Here is a 20,987-nt window from a genome sequence, read left to right as displayed (position 1 = left end):
GCTGAATGTCAGCATACAGGCATACCTCAGAGATAAGCAGTGAACCAAATATCGCAATAAAGCGAGTCACATGAATTTTTTTGCTTTCCAATTGCATATAAAAGTTATGTTTACACTGAACTGTAGTATATTATGTGTGCAATAGCATGATGTCTAAAAAAAGGTATATAAAGGTTGGGTGGAGAAAGGTAAAATAATGTTATGTAGACTGTTTTATCAGGTTGATACTAGCATGCACACTCAATATGGGAGACTGATACAGCCCAGAGTAGAACAACTTGCAGGTATTCCAACTTAGCGGACTTTCAGATTTGAAAATTGATATACACCCCTACACACATACCGGGGCTTTTAAAATTCTGTTTATATATTGTGATACATTTGTATATTGTTTGCGTGTGCATTATATGGGATTTTATCTGACCACTGATGGCCAGTTGGCCGAAACGCGTATGGTGCGTGGTTTAACAACCTTAATAGTTGCTGTTGTGCTTTGTTTTATCATTTTTAATGTTTTTAACCCTGATATAAAAAGGTAAAGGTCCCCTGTGCAAGCACCGGGTCATTCCTGACCCATGGGGTGACATCACATCCCGACGTTTCCAAGGCAGACTTTGTTTGCGGGGTGGTTTGTCAGTGCCTTCCCCAGTCATCTTCCCTTTACCCCCAGCAAGCTGGGTACTCATTTCACCGACCTCGGAAGGATGGAAGGCTGAGTCAACCTTGAGCCGGCTACTTGAAACAGACTTCCGTCAGGATCGAACTCAGGTCGTGAGCAGAGCTTTTGACTGCAGTACTGCAGCTTAACACTCTGCGCCACGGGGCTCCTATCAACCCTGATATAAGCTCCCTAAAATAAATATATTTCTACATAACATTATTTTACTTTTCTCCACCCAACCTTTGGGTGCCCAGCTTTTGGTTTTTCAGGTTGCCCCCCCTTTTTTTGTTTATAAAAGAATGGTACATACCGTATGTTTCCATCTATAAGATGCCCCCATGCATAAGATGACCCCTATTTTTTAAAGACTGAGAAAGAGAGGGGAAGAGTTTGTCCCTAACAGCTGTTAGGCGGAGAAAGAGAGAGAGGTGAAGAGCTTGTCCCTTGGCCGGCCAGCGTCGGGCATTTAAACCGGCCGGTTTAAATGCTCAACGCCCTTCCCCTCGCTCTCTTTCTTCGCCTAACAGCCACCTTCTGTGTATAAGGCGACCCCCCTAATTTTGGGGTATTTTTTAAAGGAAAAAGGTCGTCTTATACATGGAAAAATACGGTACCTTAATTTTAAAAAAACACTTTATGGCTAAAAATGTGAGAGACACGAAGTGAGCACATGCGGATGGGAAAATGGTGCCGTTAGACTTGCTCGACGCAGGGTTGCCTCAACCCTTCAATTTGTAAAACACGCAATATCTGCAGAGTGTGATAAAAAGAAGTATGCTTGTATTGCTATATGATAGCTGAATGTCAGCATAGAGCTGAATGTTGGCATATCCAAATCCAATACTACAAATGATTTCTCCTAAGGGCTTTACATAGAGATTGCGGAATAGGACTATACCCTGTGGAACACAGGGCAAATACCACACCAATGACAACTGATCTCCAATGGCAACACTTTGAGTCTGGTTCATAAGGAATTATTGGAACCACTCTGAGGCATATCCCCTGCCTTCAAATGTCTGAACAAGATGGCATGATGCACTGTATCAGAGGCTGCAGATAAATCCTGGTATAAGAGCATGGCCTTTGTCTACATGCAGATGGAGGTTGGCAACTAAAGCCAGCGAGGTTGTCTCTGTCCTATAGCCCCGCCTGAAACCAGACTGAAAGGTATCCACAGCAGATGAATTATCCAAGAAGACCTGGTGTTGGTCTGCTGCTGCACTCTCAATCACTCTAAGGGTGGGGGAGAGGAATATTTCCATTTTAAGCAGAAAGGGCAATGCCAATCCCCCCCTCCCGGACCCTAAAAATGCTCCGTCCTGTCTTCCCCATCAGCAGGGGCTATTGGTACTTTGCTCTGTCCCAGTGATGTGAGTTGAGCTGTAGTATTGCACAAGTAGGGTGGGGGAATATTTCTTTGTTCTGAACACTCTTGGGTTTGACTTGCTCAAACTGCAATCCTTCCTGTGGTTCTGGAGCTGGTGGAGTGTGGAGAGAGTGCATAGAAGTCCATAGTTCAAATTCCACCTCTGCCATGAGCTGGCTAGGTAACCTCAGGCAAGCCCCACCCCTTCAGTCTCCCCACTCCCTTCCCAGTAGCAGCGGGAGATGAACCTCTGCAGCTGCCTTTTGCTGAGCCCGAAGACTTTGGTCTGTCTCACTCAGCACTGTGTCCTCTGAGGTCTGCAGCACAAAAAAGTCAAGCCTGGAACCTGAACAGGAGATGCTGGGGATTTGAAACTGGAGCCTGCTATGTGTCACCCCTTGCCTAATGATGCCCTCTGCCTCACAGGGTGGCTTTAAAAATCACTGAGATGTCTGTTGGGAGATTCCTAAGTGCTTCTTCCTTGTTTGAAGAGAGCACACCTTGACCCCTCTGACTGCTGCTCTCCCGTCTCATGAAAAATGTTCTCCATTTCCACTGCAGAGTTTTCATCAAAACTCAGCCCTCCACAGCCTTTCTCAAAGGGCCCTGAATTCTTTGTAGCCCCATGTGAGGAGGGGATGTGGCTCAGTGGTAAAGCGTCTGCTTGACATGCAGAAGGTCACTAGCATCTGCAGTAAAGATCAGGTCATAGGTGATGGGGAAGACTGCCACCTGAGACCCTGGAGAGCTGCCTCCAGTCTTAGTATACAATATTGACTTCGATGGACCAAAGGTCTGGTTCTGTATAAGGCAGCTTCATGTGCTCATTTAGAGGAGGGACTGTGGCTCAGTGAAAGAGCCTCTGCTTCACATGCAGAAGGTCCCTGGTGCAACCTCTGGCATCTCCAGGTAAAAAGCACCAGGTAGTAGTTGATGTGAAAGATCTCTGCCTGAGCTACTGCCAGTCTGAGCAGACAAAACTGACCTTGATGGACCGATGGTCTGGTTCAGTACGAGGCAGCTTCATGTGTGTTCATAAGCTCAACTCTGTCCTATCTTGAGATGGGTATATACATATTATCCCATCCTCCCCAGAGAATCCCTAAACTGCTGGCAAACTGCTGGCAAGGCATCCAACAGCCGCCAGAAATATGAGTCTGCGCTTGAAAGAACCTTAAGCTCACACCTTGTCCATTTGGGAAGTCTAGTTTGCCACAGATGTGTCCAGAGAGATTTGATCTCTCCATTGAAACAAACCATGCGCCGTGTGCATACGGGAGTTCTGAGCATGCACTCAACTGTGCATGGTGCTCTGCAGAGATGTGTCTGCAGGCTGACCTGCCCGACTCTGACTCAGTTACCCTTTCCAGGAGGAGGAGTCAGCAAGCAGAAGCTGATGGGCAAATCCGGGAGCCGGAAGTCTAAGTCGCCAATTCCCGGGCAGGGCTATTTGGGAGCAGAGAGGCCTTCATCTGTCTCGTCGGTGCATTCAGAGGGAGACTATCACAGGCAGACACCCGTGTGGTCGTGGGAAGACAGGCCCTCCTCGACAGGTGAGCAGTGCCAAAGGGTGGGAGAGCAATATGGAATTGGAGGCCCAAGTTGCAGACCCCCCCCACCCCCAGCTGGGTGTTGAATAGCTAACGAATGCTCCTCCGGTGCAGATGCCTGGGTCAGTGATCAAGGGTGAGCCACCCAGGGTCCCAAGGGACAGTTCAGCACATAACACCCAGTGGCATGTGTACGAGCACACGCCCCTTCCTGTCTCTACTAAGTGACATGGGGCACAATTCACATAAAAGTCCATTTGTCCTGCCCTTACCCCAAGGAGCCGGGATGCGTAGTTCTCCTTCCTCCTTGCAACACCCCTATGAAGTAGGCTAGGCTGCGTGTGAGTGGCTGGCTCGATGTCACCCAGAGGGCTTCATGGCTGAGTGAGATTTTGAACCTGGCTTTACCCAGTCCAGCACTCTTAACCACTCCAGAATGCTGATTGTTCAGGAAACCTATTGAGAATGAAGGGTTGAGTTGGTCATGCCCATCATCTGTGACTGGTGGCTGCATTTTAAATGTTACTCTTCTCCAGGGTGTGTTTAGAGACTTTTTCTCCCTTTATTTCTTTCCTTGCTTCTACCCTCCCCCCATTTTCTGCTTTGGGGATGCGGTGCCCAAGTTGTTAGAATGGGAGAATGTTTTTGTTTCAATGGATTGCCCAACACCGTTATTTTTAAAATTTTTAGGGAGGAACATCTCAGTGGCAAATTTCTGCCATACAAAAGCAAAACCTGATGGTAGCAGAGTGCAGATGGTTTTCTGGCTTCCCTGTGTGTGTTTCAAGCTCCACTAGGGTTGCCAGGTCACTTAGATTGCCCGCCAATCCAGTGCCCAGCTTTGGAAGTGGGGATCACGTGTGTGCACAGCCGCACTGACGCGATCGCATCACTTCCGGTTTACACCCAGAAGCGCCACATCACAATGGGCCTTTTACCATTCAAACTCCCAGTTTGAGTGGTAAAAGGCCCATTGCGATGCGGCGCTTCCGGGTGTAAACCGGAAGTGACGCGATCCCTGCCTCAGCTCCACCCCAGAAACCTCCTGCTGGAGCCGGGGAGGGGGACCTGGCAACCCTAAGCTCCACCCAGGATCCCAGAAGGTCTCAAAAGGAAAAGGAACAGTCATCTGTGGAGCTCGGCACCACCGGAGCATAAACTGGGTGTCTCACGAGGACTGGGAGGTTCTAACCAGAGGAATCCCTTCTCTTGCCCTGTAGGATCTACCCAGTTCCCGTACAACCCTCTGACCATGCGCATGCTGAGCAGCACCCCTCCAACTTCGATGGCCTGCGCCCCCCCATCTGTCAGCCAGGCTACATCCCACCAACCCAACCGAATCTGGGAGCGGGAGCCAGCGCCCCTCTTGTCAGCGCAATATGAGACTCTTTCGGACAGCGACGACTGACCTGGGGAGAAAGGGGACCTTTGGGGGAAAAAGCTTGCATCCTTTGCAGGGTCGAAAGGCTGGTGATTATTATTATTTTTTAAATGATACGTGCCCAAAGACTTTGAAAGAGAGGTGGGAGATATGCAAGATGAAGAAGCGACAGGAAATCTGTTCTGGAGCAGCCCCGTCGGAAGATTTTCTTGCTGCGCCTGGGACAGGCCGCACCCTGAAGATTAAATATGTAAAGAGTTTTTTTAAAAAGAGGACTTATTCCTGAACGACATCTTATTTGTAAAGAGAACCGTAACATAATGTCTTTAAAAAAAATCATTCTTATGTAAATAGAGTAATTTTCTGCAGTGGTTTCCCCCCCCCTCCCCTGGCTAGAGTATCTGGTGTACTTATGTTCAAATCATTGCATAAACCTTTGGGGGTCATTTTATATATTTTTTTAAAAGCATTTTCTCAAGCATAGGTTGTTCATAATCTTTTTAAGGCAAAAACCACCTATAATGTCAGCCCTTCATGCCGTCACTGAAACGAAGGGAATGTTGTGCATCATGCTCAGATGTTCCAGGTGGGGTGTCTGTCCTTGGACACCTCCTGGCACCAAGCATCCTTGGCTGGTCTCCTGGGTACTGCTGTTCACAGGCAGTGCTGATTTTTCCCCCATCTAATTCTGGACGTGCTTTTTTTTTCTTTCTGTGGTTGTTCAAGATCTTGTGGAAAATAACTTAAAAAAAAAAGCTGACCCCCTTCCAACTCTGTACATTTTAACTAGTCTCTGGAGTAACAAAGCTTTTTAATGATGTTGCCACACTGTAAATTTTTTCCCCATCCAGTAATTTTTGTTGAACAACACTGTGAAAATAATATTGCATGGGTACATAATGGTGAAGTTTCCCTCTCTCTCTCACTCACACACACACCTGTGAGAAAAGCTAGCATTTCTTGCTCGAACACACTAAACCGCAGGAATTGTGCTGCCTTCCGTCCCAAATTCTTGCCGCCCTCCCCCCCAATGTTTCTTTCTAAATTGTCTGCTGCTTGCTTGAAAATCAAAATTTGCTCTTCCTTTACACAGCCATTAGGAAATAGTCTTCTTGAACTACAAGGCTCTCGGTCAAGTGTTTAAACCTCTAATAAGAAAAATATAGCTCTAGTCCTTTTTGAGGTATTCTACCCTCCCCACCTTTCCGCTGTGTTGTTTTGTTTTATGGAAAATGCTGCTTTGGTTGTAGTTTGTTGCCTTGCACTTATTTGAAGCATTTTCTTGTTGATATTTTAAGCCAACGAGCAGATCCAGCTCCGGTACGACTCTTGAAACTGAGCAGCCTTCTTGTTTTTCAAATGTTCTTCCTCAATGCTTGCCCCAAAAGTTTTTTTTTTTGGGGGGGTGCTTGGATTTCATGGGAGTGGCCTGACCTTTGGGGATCTAAACCAAGAAACTTTAGGGTCACTCTTAAGAGCGAGGCTACACTGCACGGGGGTGGAGGCTAGCAAAAATGAGAGAGAAGCACAACCTGGGTTAGTGAGCAGAGCTGTGTGAGACTTACTTCATCTCTGGAAAAGTTTGCCATTGTCCTCTGGTATCAATGACGTCTAGATGCTTGGGGTAGTAGACAGCCCAAAGAGAAGCACGGAACCTGCCGATGCTCCAGCCATATCTGAAATTAAAGAACCCACATTGGTTCGAGTCTAGGGTGGCATTGAGAGCCAGTGGCCCCAGTTGCGTGTCATGTGAAGCGGTGGTTGCCACTGGTGGAGTCTTGCCGATAACTGAAATGAACCAGACGTTTCTCTAAACCTTTGCAATGGATGTGTTCACTTAGCACTGGTTTGGTTTTGGTGGTGGATTTTTAGGGGGTGGGTTACACAGAGCCTCTAACTTCCTCGGGAAACAGGCAAGTGTGTTCTTTTTTTCTCCCCCAAAGGAGCTGCTTTTTTGGGTTGGCTGTAGCAAAACATCCATAAAGTGTAACACAGGGATATGTAAATGACGAGCACCCACAAGCAAGAAGCAAGTCTATTTGCAAGCTGCCCCATTTTTTACCTATTCTGCCCTTTCCCCCCCAATTTTCTTACTACTTTCATTGTTAAACCATGGAGTTTTAAAACATTAAAGGCACAACTCAGAGCCAAAGTGGAGATTTGAGAGATTCGAAAAGGTTTGAAAAAAATATTACATGTTTTCATGCAGGGAAGCATCTGTGAACCGTAATGTCCAGAAATAACTTTATGCAGTTTTGTGTTGTTCAAAAGAAGAATTAATTTCCAATCCGTGCTTTTCTTCTCGGTATGTTCAGCGATTCTTATGCAGAGATTTTCATAATTTGATGTGGGGGGTGGATGGCGGGGGAAGCAACCTTAACCCATGCATCTTGAAACCACCTTATTTTGTTCACACCCATGTTTTCAGTACAACTGACTTCTTGCAATTCAGACCAATCCAAATAAAAGGGGATCAGTACTCCACCAATGATTTTTTGCTTGCTGTCTTGTTTTCCAGTGGTGGAAATTGAAAAGTGTGTGTGTCGGGGGGGGGGGGGGGGAGACTTTCTCAAAGAAAGTGGAGTTTCAAAAGTCGTTTACAATTGCCTTCCCTTCCCCACAACAGACACCTTGTGAGGTCGGTGGGGGTGAGAGTTCTGAAAAAACTGGCTAGCCCAAGGTCACGCAGCAGGTTTCATGAGGAGTGGGGGATCAAACCAGGTCCTCCAGATTAGAGTTCAACGCTCTTAACCTCCACACCATGCTGGCTTTCTAGACTGGGGTCCCCAATGTGCTGCCCAAGAGCACCATGGAGCCTGATGAGTGTTTTTAGAAAGTGGTTGGGGCCAGGTGAGCTCCTGCCCAATAGGGCTTCTGATTGCCTACTGGAGATCCAGATTAAAATAACACTTCAGTAAACGCTGCCACAACACTTGATTTTATTCTCTCTCTGACTTCTTCCCACTGTATTTTAAAAATTTGCTCCTCTTGTCCCCTGCCACTGGGCTTCCTCTGTGTATGGTTGCCTCCGCCAGCAGCCATTTTGTGGTTGCACCCACCACCCTGTGTCAGAATTCCAAAGGTGCCCACAGACTAAAAAAGATTGGGGGCCCATTCTAGACACTGCAGGTGTAACCCTGTGTGGAGTGGTGGCCAGAACTCATATTCCGTAACGCAAATTTTCCACCCTTCTCTTCCCAGTAGCTTTAAATGTACCATCAGACCATTGGAAAGAGCCCTCGAGGCTAGAGCAGAAATGCAAGCTAGTTTCCCAGCCTCAGCTTGAAGAAGAAGAGTTGGTTTTCTCTACCACTTAAGGAAGAATCAAACCGGCTTACAATCTCCTCCCTTCCCCTCCACACAACAGACACCCTGTGAGGTAGGTGAGGCTGAGAGAGTTCTAAGAGAGCTGTGACTAGCCCAAGGTCACCCAGCTGGCTTCATGTGTAGGAGTGGGGAAATCAACCCAGTTCACCAGATTAGCCTCTGCTGCTCGTGGAGTGGGGAATCAAACCCGGTTCTCCAGATCAGAGTCCACCGCTCCAAACCACTACACCATGCTGGCTCAGCAAGGATCAGCCCATCACCCAGGCACGATACCCATGTCAAACTGCTCTTCCTACTGTTTTTCTGAATGCTTAAAGGAGAAAGCCAGTCGGAAAATGACCAAAGTTAGCCTCCAACTAATTAGCTAAACCTCCCCGACTGAAAAACGCAGACCTTCTAGCTGCAAGCTCAAACTTTATTTGGTACAGGATCTAAACTACTGCCTCTTGTCTCGCTGTCAAGTACAAGCACCCCGAAGAGCCCCACTTGGGCATTGCACGAATGTGGTCCAGCCTTCCACAGTCCCACCTGTCGAAAATCTCCTCCAGCTCGGGAAGCATCGGAGCCTTAGCCTTTGGCTCTGCCGCCTATGCCGACTGAGCTCTTGCAGTGCAAAAACAAAACAAATCAGCAGTTGCCCGACACATGCATGCTGTACGGGGCAAAGCAGCCCTCAGTCTTTTCCTCCTTCGTTTTCTTTCTTTACTGAATTTTCTGCAGATCTCGCCAGCTTCTGCCTCCGGGCAAGTTCGGATAACTCTTTCCGAATGTATCGAGTGACAGCATCATCTCCAGCTTCCTCTGCCAGCTTCAGGGCTTCTTTGTAGACTTGTCTGGCCTGGGAAAAGTCTTCTGTATTCAGAAAGAAAAGAGTTCGTGTTAGTCCTAGACCAAGCTGCCCCTGGCAGAGATACAACACGCACACATGAACACATGCTTATACTGAATCAGACCCTTGGTCCATCAAAGTCAGTATTGTCTACTCTGAATGGCAGTGGCTCTCCAGGTCTTTCGCATCACCTACCTGCCTAGTGACTTCAGCTGGAGATGCCGGGGATTGAACCTGAGACCTTCTGCATGCCAAGTAGATGCTCTACCACTGAGCCACAGTCCCGTCTTGACCCTCCTCTACAACTAAATCCTTGCAAGAAGAAATCTAACAAGCCAAGAAGAAGGCTGGGCTGATATCTTTCTCCCTGGAGTGCCTGTTCTTTTCTTGCAGAGGAAAATGTTTCAAGTGGGGGGCCGTACTTACCGTTCAGGCTTCACCCTGACCTCATTCCACGGCAAATGAAGACCAGGTCTCCTCCTGAAACTGTTAGAATGGGGGGGGGGGTGTTTCCAGCTTCAGCCACTGGGCTGCCCTGGATTCAAATCTCTGCTCGAGTCATTGGCTGTCCTTGGAATGTTCTACAAAGCCTGTTATACAATCAGGGGCCCAAACTTGGTTGGTAGGGAGAAGAGAGTGAGATGGGTACACTTTACTGAGAGCCAGCGAGTATAGTGGTTAAGAGCGGTGGTTTGGAGCGGTGGACTCCCCCAAAACCACACTGCAGAACTGATCTGCAGCCCCAAAGCAGCAGAAGTCTCAGCACGAAGGGAGGTTTGGGGGGTGGGGAGGACAGGAGCTCCCCCAAGGCCTGGCTGGTGCTACCAAGAATCAGAAGGGTGAGCTGGGAGGTGCCTTTGCCAGCACAGGAAATGTGAGATGTGTTGGGGAAAGTGAGATGTGTTGCCTGGAAAGGAAGGGAATCCTGCCCCCAGAAGTGTTGGAACAGGCAATGTACAGAGAAAAAGCAAGGGGCAGTAAGAGAACAGATAAGAATGAGGTCAGCGCCTTCTCTCCTGTTAAGTGTCATTCCTTGTTCATCGTCATGGCTTCTGTGCAGTCCCACATGGGAACTGCGCTTGCGCAGGCCAGCCTACACAAGCGCAGTTCCCATGTGTGCCTGCACAGAAGACTACTAGATGAACAGCAGTTACAGGTAAGTGCAACTCTATTTTTTTCTCCAGATAGCTACTTTTAGGGCAATATCCTCCTTGGAAGTTCCACAGTCTGTCTTTCTCTCAGCTAGTAATGTAGTTAGGACACTATCTCTGTCTCTTCTCTATGAAGTATGTTAGTTCTTGAATAAAGCCTTATCTACACTTTAATCAGGTTGTGCCCCTTTGCTGTGCTAATTACTCTGCCAACAGAAGGAATGGACAGATTTTGGCTGCTGAGGCTTCAGCAAAGGGCCGTTCAAGTCTTGGGGGGGGGGGGACTTTTGTCATTTCTGTCTCACTTCTCTGTGATGAAACTTACCAAGGATTTATCTTGCCATTTCTCAGTCATAGAATCCTAGAGTTGGAAGGGGCCATACAGGGCATCTAGTCCATCCCCCTGCTTAATGCAGGATCAGCCTAGAGCATCCCTGACAAGGGTTTGTCCAGCCGGTTTAAAGACTGCCAGTGAGGGGGAGCTCACCACCTCCCTAGGTAGCTGATTCCACTGTTGAACAACTCTTACTGTAAAAAAAAAATTCCTAATATCCAGCCAGTACTTTTCAGCCTGTAATTTATATCCATTACTGCGAGTCCCATCCTCTGCTGTCAACAGGAACAGCTCCCTGCCCTCCTCTGTGACAGCCCTTCAAATACTTAAAGAGAGCAATCCTGTCCCGCCTCAACCTCCTCCAGACTAAACATTCCCAACTCCCTCAGCCTTTCCTCATAGGGCTTGATTTCCAGGCCCCTGATCATCCTTGTCGCTCTCCTCTGCACCCGCTCCTTTCTATCCACATCCTTTTTGAAGTGAGGCCTCCAGAACTGCACACAATACTCCAGGTGTGGCCTGACCAATGCAGTGTACAGTCATGTGTTGGTTCAACTGCAATATGTGTCCAAAACTGAAGGAGGGGCGGGGAAATCTCTCTTCTTCCTTGGCACAGCTGGCCTCCAGAGGGAGGGGAAGAAGCCATGTTCAGCAGCTCCCTCCTTGTCCTTGCTAAGCCCAGCCTTGTTAGGCCCAGAGGCTGTAACAGAAATCTCTTCTGCAAACCTGGGCTTGCCCAAGGCTGAACTCTTTTGGGCTGTCACTCCTTGCCCCTCCCCAAAACTGCCAAATGACAATGGTGGGCTGTCACCTGCATGTCTTGCAGCCACCTCTCCCCAAACCTCCTCGCTTGCATCTCTACCTTTGTGCATTAGGATCCCAGCCAGGTTATTCAGCACAACGTAGGTTTCAGGGTGTTCAGTCTGTTGAGCCAGATCTGATGCTCTCTTCACACGAGTGTAGGCATCGTCATACCGCCCTTGAGCATCTATAGCAGTTGCTAAGTCGTTCATCAAGACCACCGTCTGTGCCGGGAAAGAGTTTGGAACGCAAAAGTGTTGGACCACAAGCTTCCTTGTGGAGCACAGACATGAGGCCCCCGGGTTTTTTTTTTAATTAAAAGATCAACAATTACACCTCCAGTCAATGTATCCCCTGACCCTCTGCCCAATGCCCACCTTCACCCTGCAAATGTTTCATTACTTACAAATATATCACTGGAAGGGAATCAAGAAGAGTTGGTGTTTATATTCTGACTTTCTCCACCACTTAAGAATCAAACCGGCTTACAAACACCTTCCCTTCCCCTCCCCACAACAGACACCCTGTGAGGTAGGTGGGGCTGAGAGAGCTCTAAGAGAGCTGTGACTAGCCCAAGGTCACCCAGCTGGCTTTATTTGGGGAAACCAACCCGGTTCACCAGATTAGAGTCTGCCACTCCAAACCACTGCTCTTGACCACTACACAATGCTGGCTTTACAATACAACACACTGTCAAAGTCAGTCATTTGAGATCTTCCTGACCCTCCCCAATCCATCTAAAGGTGGGCAACCAGGGGCCACTTCAACAGTTGATCTACCTGCAAATGAGTAGGTTACATTGCCCGGAATAGCAGGAATGTGTAGTGGTTATGGAGATCCCACTGGAGGGCCTGATTTGGATGCTCCTTTAGAGGGACACAGGTGTGCCTGAATTTCAGGGAACACTGCAGACTTCCTATTCCTCCATGCAGTCAAGCCTCCCACAAACACAAATAGAGCCTTGAGCAAAGATCCACCAGGAGCATGAAAAGTGCAAAGCCACCAGCCCAGTAAAGGGGTCTTGAGTCTCCCAGAGATGGGCTGTTCCTTCTGGCACAATCTCTATTGCCGCTTTCCCTGGCCAAAATCTGTCCCCTCACACTGGCAAAAGTAGTACCACAGCAACAGAGTCAGGTCCACAGTGAAATGCAGATAAGCATCCCTCAAATGGTTTTGTTTTTCAAACAAAGCAAAGTGTCTAGTCCTCAAGAGTGAACAATAGTTAAAAGCGTGCACACCCTAGGCAGGGTTTTCTCAGCTCTCTGCCCAAGTTCCTTGTCTTCACTCATAAAAAGCAGAAAGGAAAAAAATGCAAGTTATCTGTGTGTGAACAGAAACGTGGAATATTTTTTCCCTTCCCCTCCTGTCCTCACCTGAGGATGCGTCTCCCCTTGAACCTCCGTTGAGATCTGCAACGCCCGCTCGTACATTCTCTCGGCTGCAGCTGCCTGCTTGTGTGCCAGCAGATAGCGGGCATAGGAGTCGAGACTCATGCCAAGGAGGAGATGTGTGTTGACTCGCTCTTCCTCTGCTGTGGATTACATGGTGTGTGTATGTGTGTAGGAAGAATCATCCTTTCACTTCTAAAATCACTTTCCTGAACTTAGAACCTGTGACTTTTTAGATGGACCAGCACCCTGAAGAAAAAAAGCCATGCCACAAATGTGCCTAGCTTGCACAGAAACGTGGAAGAATCTCACAGCTCATGAGGCCTTGGTGTGTCAGCCAGCCAAGCTCCGCCCCCTCCCACACACCTCTACCTGGTAAAGCATCGGTGCCCGTGTCCTTCTGCTTCGCAATTTTCTCTTCCAGGGTCAGGATACAGAACTGGTAGCCAGCCAGAGCCAACTTTTCTCTAGACAAGAAGGGGACCCCATCAGAAGATACCAGGGAGGCTCACTGCATTTGCCAAGAATGTTTTGCTTTTGCAAAGTTACTGTTGATCCCATTTTGTGTTGGAGGTGGGCATGTTTCCAACTTGAATGTGCCAGTGCGAAGGAGGGAGCAAGGCACTTTTGGAACTGCCTTCATGGCCAAGATTGCCTGCCTTAAGCAGCACGAGACACTGCAAGTCTCAGCTTTGATTCCCCGCCCTTTTTAAACAAGCGTTTGTGACTGAGAAAATATACCTGGGCCATGCCTGCTGAAACTGCAGAAGCCAGAGAGGCGGCTCAATAACATTTCCAAGGGTGGAAGGAAATGCCCTGGCACGGTGCCAAGCCACGCCTGATATCCAGAAAAATTGATGAAACTATGCAAAATCAGGGATGTTTGCTTAAACCACACAATTTGTTCAGGAAGTCAGCCTGCCTAGGCACAAGATTTTAATTCCTCATTGCCCAGAGAAGTGAATAACAGATCTTGATTATTTTATTCTTGAAGTCTTTCTTCAGCTCTCAGCATGGCAAATGGGAAGCCACACACTTCTTGGACCCCCGCCCCGGGAACAATCCCTCCCAAACATTGGAAACGGGAACCACTGGCATCCCGATCTGGCTTAGGACTTAACTTGGACCCCTCCCAGAGTTACCCAGCACCTGTGTCAGCATTGCAACTGAGCAGAATAATGGATGTGTGCAAACAGAACTCCAAGAAGATGCATGCAGGGGGCGGAGAGGAGAAGGAAAGTTGTTTTTTATATGCTGACTTTCTCTACCACTTAAGGAAGAATCAAACCAGCTTACAATCACCTTCCTTTCCCACAACAGACACCCTGCGAGGTAGGTGTCAGCGAGGAGAGAGTGTAACTAGCCCAAGGTCACTCAGCTGGCTTCATGTGTAGGAGCGGGGAAACAAATCCAGTTCACCCGATTATCCTCCACCACTCATGTGGAGGAGTGGGGAATCAAAGCTGGTTCTCCAGAGAGTCCACCGCTCCAAACCACCGCTCTTAACCACTACACCACACTGGCTCTCCAGCAAAAAGAGAGAGAGCTTACTGATCCTGAGCAGCATAGATGCTGGCCAGCTTGAGGGACATCTCAATGATGGCGTTGTCATCCTGTAGGGTAAGTAAAGAGAGCAAGTTGCATGAAAGGAGGCAGCTAGAACAGCCCTCGCACTGTCCCTTTCAGAACAGCAGAGGCTAAGGTTGCCAGGTCCATCTTTGCCACCGGCGGGAGGTTTTTGGGGCGGAGCCTGAGGAGGGCGGGGTTTGGGGAGGGGAAGGACTTCAATGCCATAGAGCCCAATTGCCAAAGAAGTCATTTTCTCCAGGGGAACTGATCTCTGTCGTCTGGAGATCAGTTGTAATAGCAGGATATCTCCAGCTAGTACCTGGAGGTTGGCAACTCTAGTAGAGGCCCCAATCCCCCTGCACTGGAGAAGGTTCTCATAACAGCAGCTTTTTATTTATTTAGAATTAAATTTATACTCCTACACCGCTGGGCTTAGGGCAGCATATGATAAAAACATAAAACCCCAATTTAACAAAGACGGCGCCTGGTCTCAATGGCCAGCTCCTATGATATGTCCTTGCTGAGGAGGTTTGCCAAGGTGTTAATCAGAAGGCCGGTCACCTCCCAGGCCCAACTGGACTAACCTGGGAAGACACCAATGGTGGGGATGGAGGAGGAACAGAAGAAGAAGAAGAGTTGGTTTTTATATGCCAACTTTCTCTACCATTTAAGGAAGAATCAAACTGGCTTACAATCACCTTCCCTTCCCCACACCAGACACCCTGTGAGGTAGGTGGGGCTGAGAGAGCTCTAAGAGAGCTGCGACTAGCCCAAGGTCACCCAGCTGGCTTCATGTGGAGGAGTGGGGAATCAAACCCGGTTCTCCAGATCAGACTCCACTGCTCCAAACCACCGCTCTTAACCACTACACCACACTGGTATAGTGAAGGAAAAGACAGGAAGGGGAAGGGGATGTACCCAAGGAAGGTCTAGCAAACGGCATGATCTGAGAAAGGGCTGCATCATGAAAGAGAGGCCTGAGGAGTTAGCAGCTGTCTGGAGTAGCAAAAATGGGGGTGGGAGGTATATATCAGGGAACCAAAACTTAGTGGGTCTAAAGCAGGGGTCGGCAAACTCATTAGTCAAAAGAGCCAAATATCAACAGTACAATGATTGAGATTTCTTTTGAGAGCCAAATTTCTTAAACTTAAACTGTATAGGTAGGCACACTGTTTATTAACTTAATAAACTTTAATTAAAGTTTTAAGTCTTAATTAAACTATAGGTACACTGAATAAAACTTGATATCATACTTAATAGTTATCTTATTTATTGATAAAAATTAAATTGTAAGTCCCTGCCATTTCCCCGTCCCCGTCCGGAGTCCTCGTCTGGAGGCCTGGTCTACCGCCATAAAAGCCTATTAGTAGACCTGGCCTCCGGCTGAGTCCCATTGGGAAACCAGGTCTACCCATTGGCTTTCTTGGCAGTAGACCTGGCCTCCAGAGGCCCATAGAAGCCAATTGGTAGACCTGGCCTCTGATGGGGGACTTTTTCCCCTCCTCGGAGTCCAGGTCTACCGCCAAGAAAGCCAGTGGGTAAACATGGCCTCCCAATGGGACTCAGCTGGAGGCCAGGTCTACCAAAGGAAGCCCGCCCCGCCCAACAGGTGATAGGCGGGCGGGGGGGCAGGAACCGCCGAGCCGCCCGCCCAGCAATCACGCGGCTAGAGGGGAGGGGAGGCTTTAGCCTCCCAACCATTGAGGGCAAGGGAAAGGGGGACCCGGCCATTCTCCACGGTGTGTGTGTGGGGCAAAGACAGTGCGTCCGCTCACCCGCGCTCGCTCTCTCTCAGGCGCGCTGGCTCCGCAGCCCGGCTGCCGGCGCGAGCGGGCGCAAGAGCCGCACTCAACGGGCCAAAGAGCCGCATGCGGCTCTGGAGCTGCAGTTTTGAGACCCCTGGTCTAAAGGAATGAGGAGTAACACTCTGTGTATACTTGCAAAGGTTTTTTTTTCTAAAGTCAATATTCTGTACAGAAAAATGGAATTCTGTAACCTATATCAAATATGAAAAACTGGCATGTTTCCTTATCCAACACAATTTATTAATGTGGAAAGGGGAAACGCTGATCATTCCATTTTATAACAAGTATGATTAAGTATAGTGCTTAAATCTTACCCTCCCGAAGACTAGACTGAACGCATCACTTTTTAACATGAAGGCTAGATTAGATGCAATAGCAGATATGGTCTGTAAGTTTTCAAGTTTCTTCCTGCTGCCATAATCAAGCAAACCAGTGTGTATGTTCTGTGTGGGGGTGTGTGACTGTGGTTCAGGTGCAGAGGACCTGATTCACATGCAGGAGGTCCCAAGTCTGTCCCCAGTACCTCTACTTCAAGTACGTCAGAAGGCTGGAGTTGAGGAAGACCGCTCTCTGCTTGCGACCCTGGAGAGCTACTGCCACTCACTACTGGGGCAGATGGACCCAGGATCTGACTTGGCATAAGGTAGTTCACAGGTTTACTTTAAAAGCTTAAACAGACAGTTCTCTTCCCACCCACCCCCTCCAGATAGCTGTGCAATTCAGCACTGCTTCCAACATTTGCAGATTTTTGGATTCCAGAAATCTAAGAAAATTGGACCAGCTTTGATGATATTGGAAGGGAGCCCTAGAAGGGGAGGGGGGATCTTACTTGTTCCATGTTTCCGGCCAGCAGGAAGCTCATGGCTGCCTTGAAGAGTTTTTCTGCCTGAAATCAAACGCGGACAGCTGTCAATGGAGAGGGCACAGTGGAGAAGAGAGATGGACATGGGCTGTGATTCAGTGGTAGAGCATCTGCATGACATGAAAAATGTCCCAGGTTCGATCCCCGGAATCTCCAGTTAAAAGGATAAGGTAGTAGGAGATGTGAAAGACCTCTGCCTGAGATCCTGGAGAGTTGCTGCCGGTCTGAGTAGACAATACTGACTTTGATGGACCAAAGGGTTCATTCACTGTAAGGCAGCTTCATGTGTCATAGAATCATAGAGTTGGAAGGTACCACCAGGGTCATCTAGTCCAACCCCCTGCACAATGCAGGAAATTTATAACCACCCTCCCCCCACACCCCCAGTGACCCGCACTACATGCCCAGAAGATGGCCAAGATGCCCTCCCTCTCATAATCTGCCTAAGGTCATTGCTGACAGATGGCCATCTAACCTCTTCTTAAAAACCTCCAGGGAAGGAGGGCTCACCACCTCCCGAGGAAGCCTGTTCCACTGAGGAACCACTCTAGAACTGTTAGAAAATTCTTCCTAATGTCTAGACGGAAACTCTTTTGATTTAATTTCAACCTGTTGTTTCTGGTCCGACCTTCTGGGGCAACAGAAAACAACTCGGCACCCTCCTCTATGTGACAGCCCTTCAAGTACTTGAACATGGTTATCAACTCTGGTCTCCCAAGCAGGCCCTTTCAGCCCCTCCCCCTTAACATGCAGTGGGAATTATCTTCTGGCATTCACTTACATGGTCCAGCTGTCCCCGCAGAAAGGCCAGGTTCGCCATCTACAGCACAGCAAAGGAAGAGTAGATTTACACAACCATAACGATTTGGGATTTCAGCTCGTGTGGCCTAGTGAACAGAGAACTGGGACCATGAACTGGGTTCAAATAGCAATTCCAGCCCGGAAGCCCACTGAAAGTGAACTTAGACTAGCCGCCCTTTCTCAGCCTGACCTATTTCCCCAGGCCGTGAGGACAAAATGTAGGCAAGGAGATGGAATTTTTAGGTTCAGCACTGATTCTTTCACTTGAGCATAAAATGGAGGAGGGAGACTCATGTGCTACACTGTAAGCTCCCTGGACGAAGGGGGAGATAAAAATGGTAATAGATTACTGATTCTCCTTTTACTTTTCCCGTCCAGTGTGCACTGAAGTTGACAACCGGAATCTCTTAAAACATCCCCCCAGCCCCACCCATCCCTCTTGATTTCAGGAGATGCTTGACTACCCATTTTCAATAAGGACTTGAATAATAATAATAAGGGTTGGTTTTTATATGCAGACTTTCTCTACCACTTTAGGAAGACTCAAACCGGCTTACAATCCCCTTCCCTTCCCCTCCCCACAACAGACACCCTGTGAGGTAGGTGAGGCTGAAAGAGTGTGACTAGCCCAAGGTCACCCAGCTGGCTTCATGAGGAGGAGTGGGGAAACCAACCCGGTTCACCAGATTAGCGTCTGCCACTCATGTAGAGGAGTGGGGAATCAAACCCAGTTCAAACTTCTCCAAACCACCCCTCTTAACCACTACACCGCACTGGCTCTCTAGTTTTAGAGAGTTTTAATGGCCTTTCTAAGCTGCTACATTCCTTCCCTCCCACCAGTCTCCCTGTTGCATAGCACAGAACTGTTCCCAGACAAACCGTGTCATACGTGTAGATGATGCCGTCCTTGTTGTCAGACTGGTGAGAGAGTTGGGCAGCTTCGTGCAGGAGCCTCTCAGCTTCTTCCAACTCTCCTTTCATGATGCAGAGCTGGAGGAGAAGGAGAGAAAACCATCCCAAATCAACAAGCACAAAGCCCAGAAGCTACGAGGAAAGCTGGGAAGAAGGCACAGCAAAAGATCACGTTTCCATCCATAGGGAGAGGCAGCACGGATAGAAAGATCATCAGAGGGGCTTGTGGGAGGGGGAAGAAGAAGAAGAGTTGGTTTTGATATGCCAACTTTCTCTACCACTTAAGGCAGAATCAAACCAGCTTACAAACACCTTCCCTTCCCCTCCCCACAACAGTCACCCTCTGAGGTAGGTGGGGCTGAGAGTGTGTGACTAGCCCAAGGTCACCCTACTGGCTTCATGTGTAGGAGTGGGGAGACAAATCCAGTTCACCAGATTAGCCTCCACCGCTCATGTGGAGGAGTGGGGAATCAAACACAGTTCTCCAGATCAGAGTCCACTGCTCCAAACCACCGCTCTTAATCACTACACCACGCTGGATGTTTGCGACAAACTGTCGAGCCCCAAATCCAGGGGCATTTTCCTCCTAAGACTCCAGCACTCTTCCCACAGCCTCACCTTGGCTTTTTTCAGCAAAAAAATTATTTCCTCTTCTGCCTCTTCTGGCCTATCTTCCTTGGCTTCTTTCTCTGTCTCCTGTTCAGCTTCTTGCGAGAACAGAGAAAAAGCTGGGGAGAGAAGAAGATCATTGCTAATTCATGCTCTTGGGGGGTGCATTTAGGGTTGCCAACCTCCAGGTGTGGCCTGGGGATCTCCTGGAATTATATCTTATCTCTACATCACAGAGATCAGTTGCCCTGGAGAAAATGGCTGGCTTGGAGACTGGAATCTATGGCATTATACCCCGCTTAGATCCCTTCCCAACCCAAACCCCACCCTCCCCAGGCTCCACCCCAAAAATCTCCAGGTATTTCCCAACCCAGAGCTGGCAACGTGTGTGTGTGTGTGCGCGCATGAAGTACAGTCAAGTGACTTCCAACTCTTGGCGACCCTATGGATCAGTCCCCTCCAGCTTCTAGGGAGAGTTCATTCCCTTTAGCAGAGCCTTAATGCATTCTCTCCAGGATCAGAGGAGCATGCCTATTATATTAGGTGCTTTGGAACACAGGCAAGATAATGCTTGTTTGTGGGCTTCCTAGAGGCACCTGGTTGGCCCGTGTGTGAACAGACTGCTGGACTTGATGGGCCTTGCTCTGATCCAGCAGGGCCTTTCTTATGTTCTTATGTAGAAATGCGCTGATGAAGCTTTGTATGGCCTGGTCAATAACATCCCATGAAGCCTCTGTTAAAGGCTTTGCATTCTCACGCCCCAACGGTTGGCACCTCTAGTGCATAATATAAAGATTAAACGTAAAGGTAGTCCCCTGTGCAAGCACCGGGTCATTCCTGAAGCATGGGGTAACGTCACATCCCGATGTTTCCTAGGCAGACTTTGTTTTGTGGGGTGGTTTGCCAGTGCCTTCCCCAGTCATCGTCCCTTTACCCCCAGCAAGCTGGGTCCTCATTTGACCGACCTGGGAAGGATGGAAGGCTGAGTCGACCTTGAGCCGGCTACCTGAACCCGACTTCCGCCGGGATCGAACTCAGGTCGTGAGCAGAGCTTGGACTGCAGTACTGCAGCTTACCCCTCTGCGCCATGGGGCTCATAATAGCAAGATTAAGCAGCACAAAAATCACAGCATTATTTTAAGAAGTAAAATGGCATTCTTTAGCACAAAAAGACCATCTGGGGTGTTTTGCGCAAGAATTGTTTGCATAAAATTCTTTTTTTTTTGAAGTCCCTCCCCTTTTTTATTGCTTTTTATAATTAAACATAAAAAGAAAAAGGTAAAAAAAAAGAAAAAAATTAAACAGTAGTAAAATTCTTTTTTTTAAACAACTCTGCCCCACCCCCACCTTCACACCTAACGACTGTCCTCAAGGGCGATGCCCCGCCCCTTGGCCACACCCCGCACGCGGCCTTACAACTATTGGTTCCCGAAGCACCGCCCTCTTGCCTGATAGGGCGAGGGTGAAGGCTAGGGGCGTGGCTCCGCCGGACGTTGGCTCGTTCCACCCGCCGTACGGCCGAGGCCTCGCCTTCGCTTGGGGATGGCGCCGCCACAAGCCTCGCTCGGCGGCCGCTAGAAGCGGCGCGACCCCCAGCCTTCTTCGCGGCAGCAGTCTGAGCAGCGCCAACAGCGACAT

At 48.6% G+C, this 20,987-nt stretch overlaps 2 protein-coding genes across 2 annotated transcripts in view; one reads left to right on the top strand and one right to left on the bottom strand.

Annotated features, from left to right (window-relative positions):
- NCOR1 (nuclear receptor corepressor 1) overlaps nt 1–4,989 on the top strand; it is a 140,409-nt gene extending 135,420 nt beyond the window's left edge. Inside the window, exons 46-47 of the mRNA XM_056865495.1 lie at nt 3,401–3,583; nt 4,801–4,989. Coding sequence (XP_056721473.1) covers nt 3,401–3,583; nt 4,801–4,988 — 371 coding nt within the window. The 3' untranslated portion in view covers nt 4,989. The remainder of the gene's footprint in view (nt 1–3,400; nt 3,584–4,800) is intronic.
- Nucleotides 4,990–8,961: 3,972 nt separating this feature from the next.
- TTC19 (tetratricopeptide repeat domain 19) lies at nt 8,962–20,987 on the bottom strand. Its single transcript, XM_056865252.1, has 10 exons — nt 20,798–20,987; nt 19,359–19,468; nt 18,708–18,818; nt 17,809–17,847; nt 16,995–17,051; nt 14,343–14,404; nt 13,164–13,258; nt 12,777–12,934; nt 11,465–11,627; nt 8,962–9,140 (listed from the first exon to the last, which is right to left on the bottom strand). Exons 1-10 carry the CDS (start codon nt 20,985–20,987, stop codon nt 8,962–8,964), a joined length of 1,164 nt encoding a protein of 387 aa, XP_056721230.1.

This window comes from Euleptes europaea, chromosome 19 (genome assembly GCF_029931775.1).
Source record: "Euleptes europaea isolate rEulEur1 chromosome 19, rEulEur1.hap1, whole genome shotgun sequence".
Taxonomy (NCBI): Eukaryota; Metazoa; Chordata; class Lepidosauria; order Squamata; family Sphaerodactylidae; genus Euleptes; species Euleptes europaea.
Note: the sequence above shows the minus strand (reverse complement) of the source record. Positions and strands in the feature narration are given on the sequence as shown.

Coding starts and splice junctions, on each gene's coding strand:
- TTC19 (XM_056865252.1), bottom strand. CDS start 20,987: ATGTCGCTGTTGGCGCTGCTCAGACTGCTGCCGCGAAGAAGGCTGGGG. Junction 11,628..12,776: donor AAGGGGAGACGCATCCTCAG/GTGAGGACAGGA, acceptor TTCCCGGCACAG/ACGGTGGTCTTGATGAACGA. Junction 9,141..11,464: donor TGGGATCCTAATGCACAAAG/GTAGAGATGCAA, acceptor TTCTGAATACAG/AAGACTTTTCCCAGGCCAGA.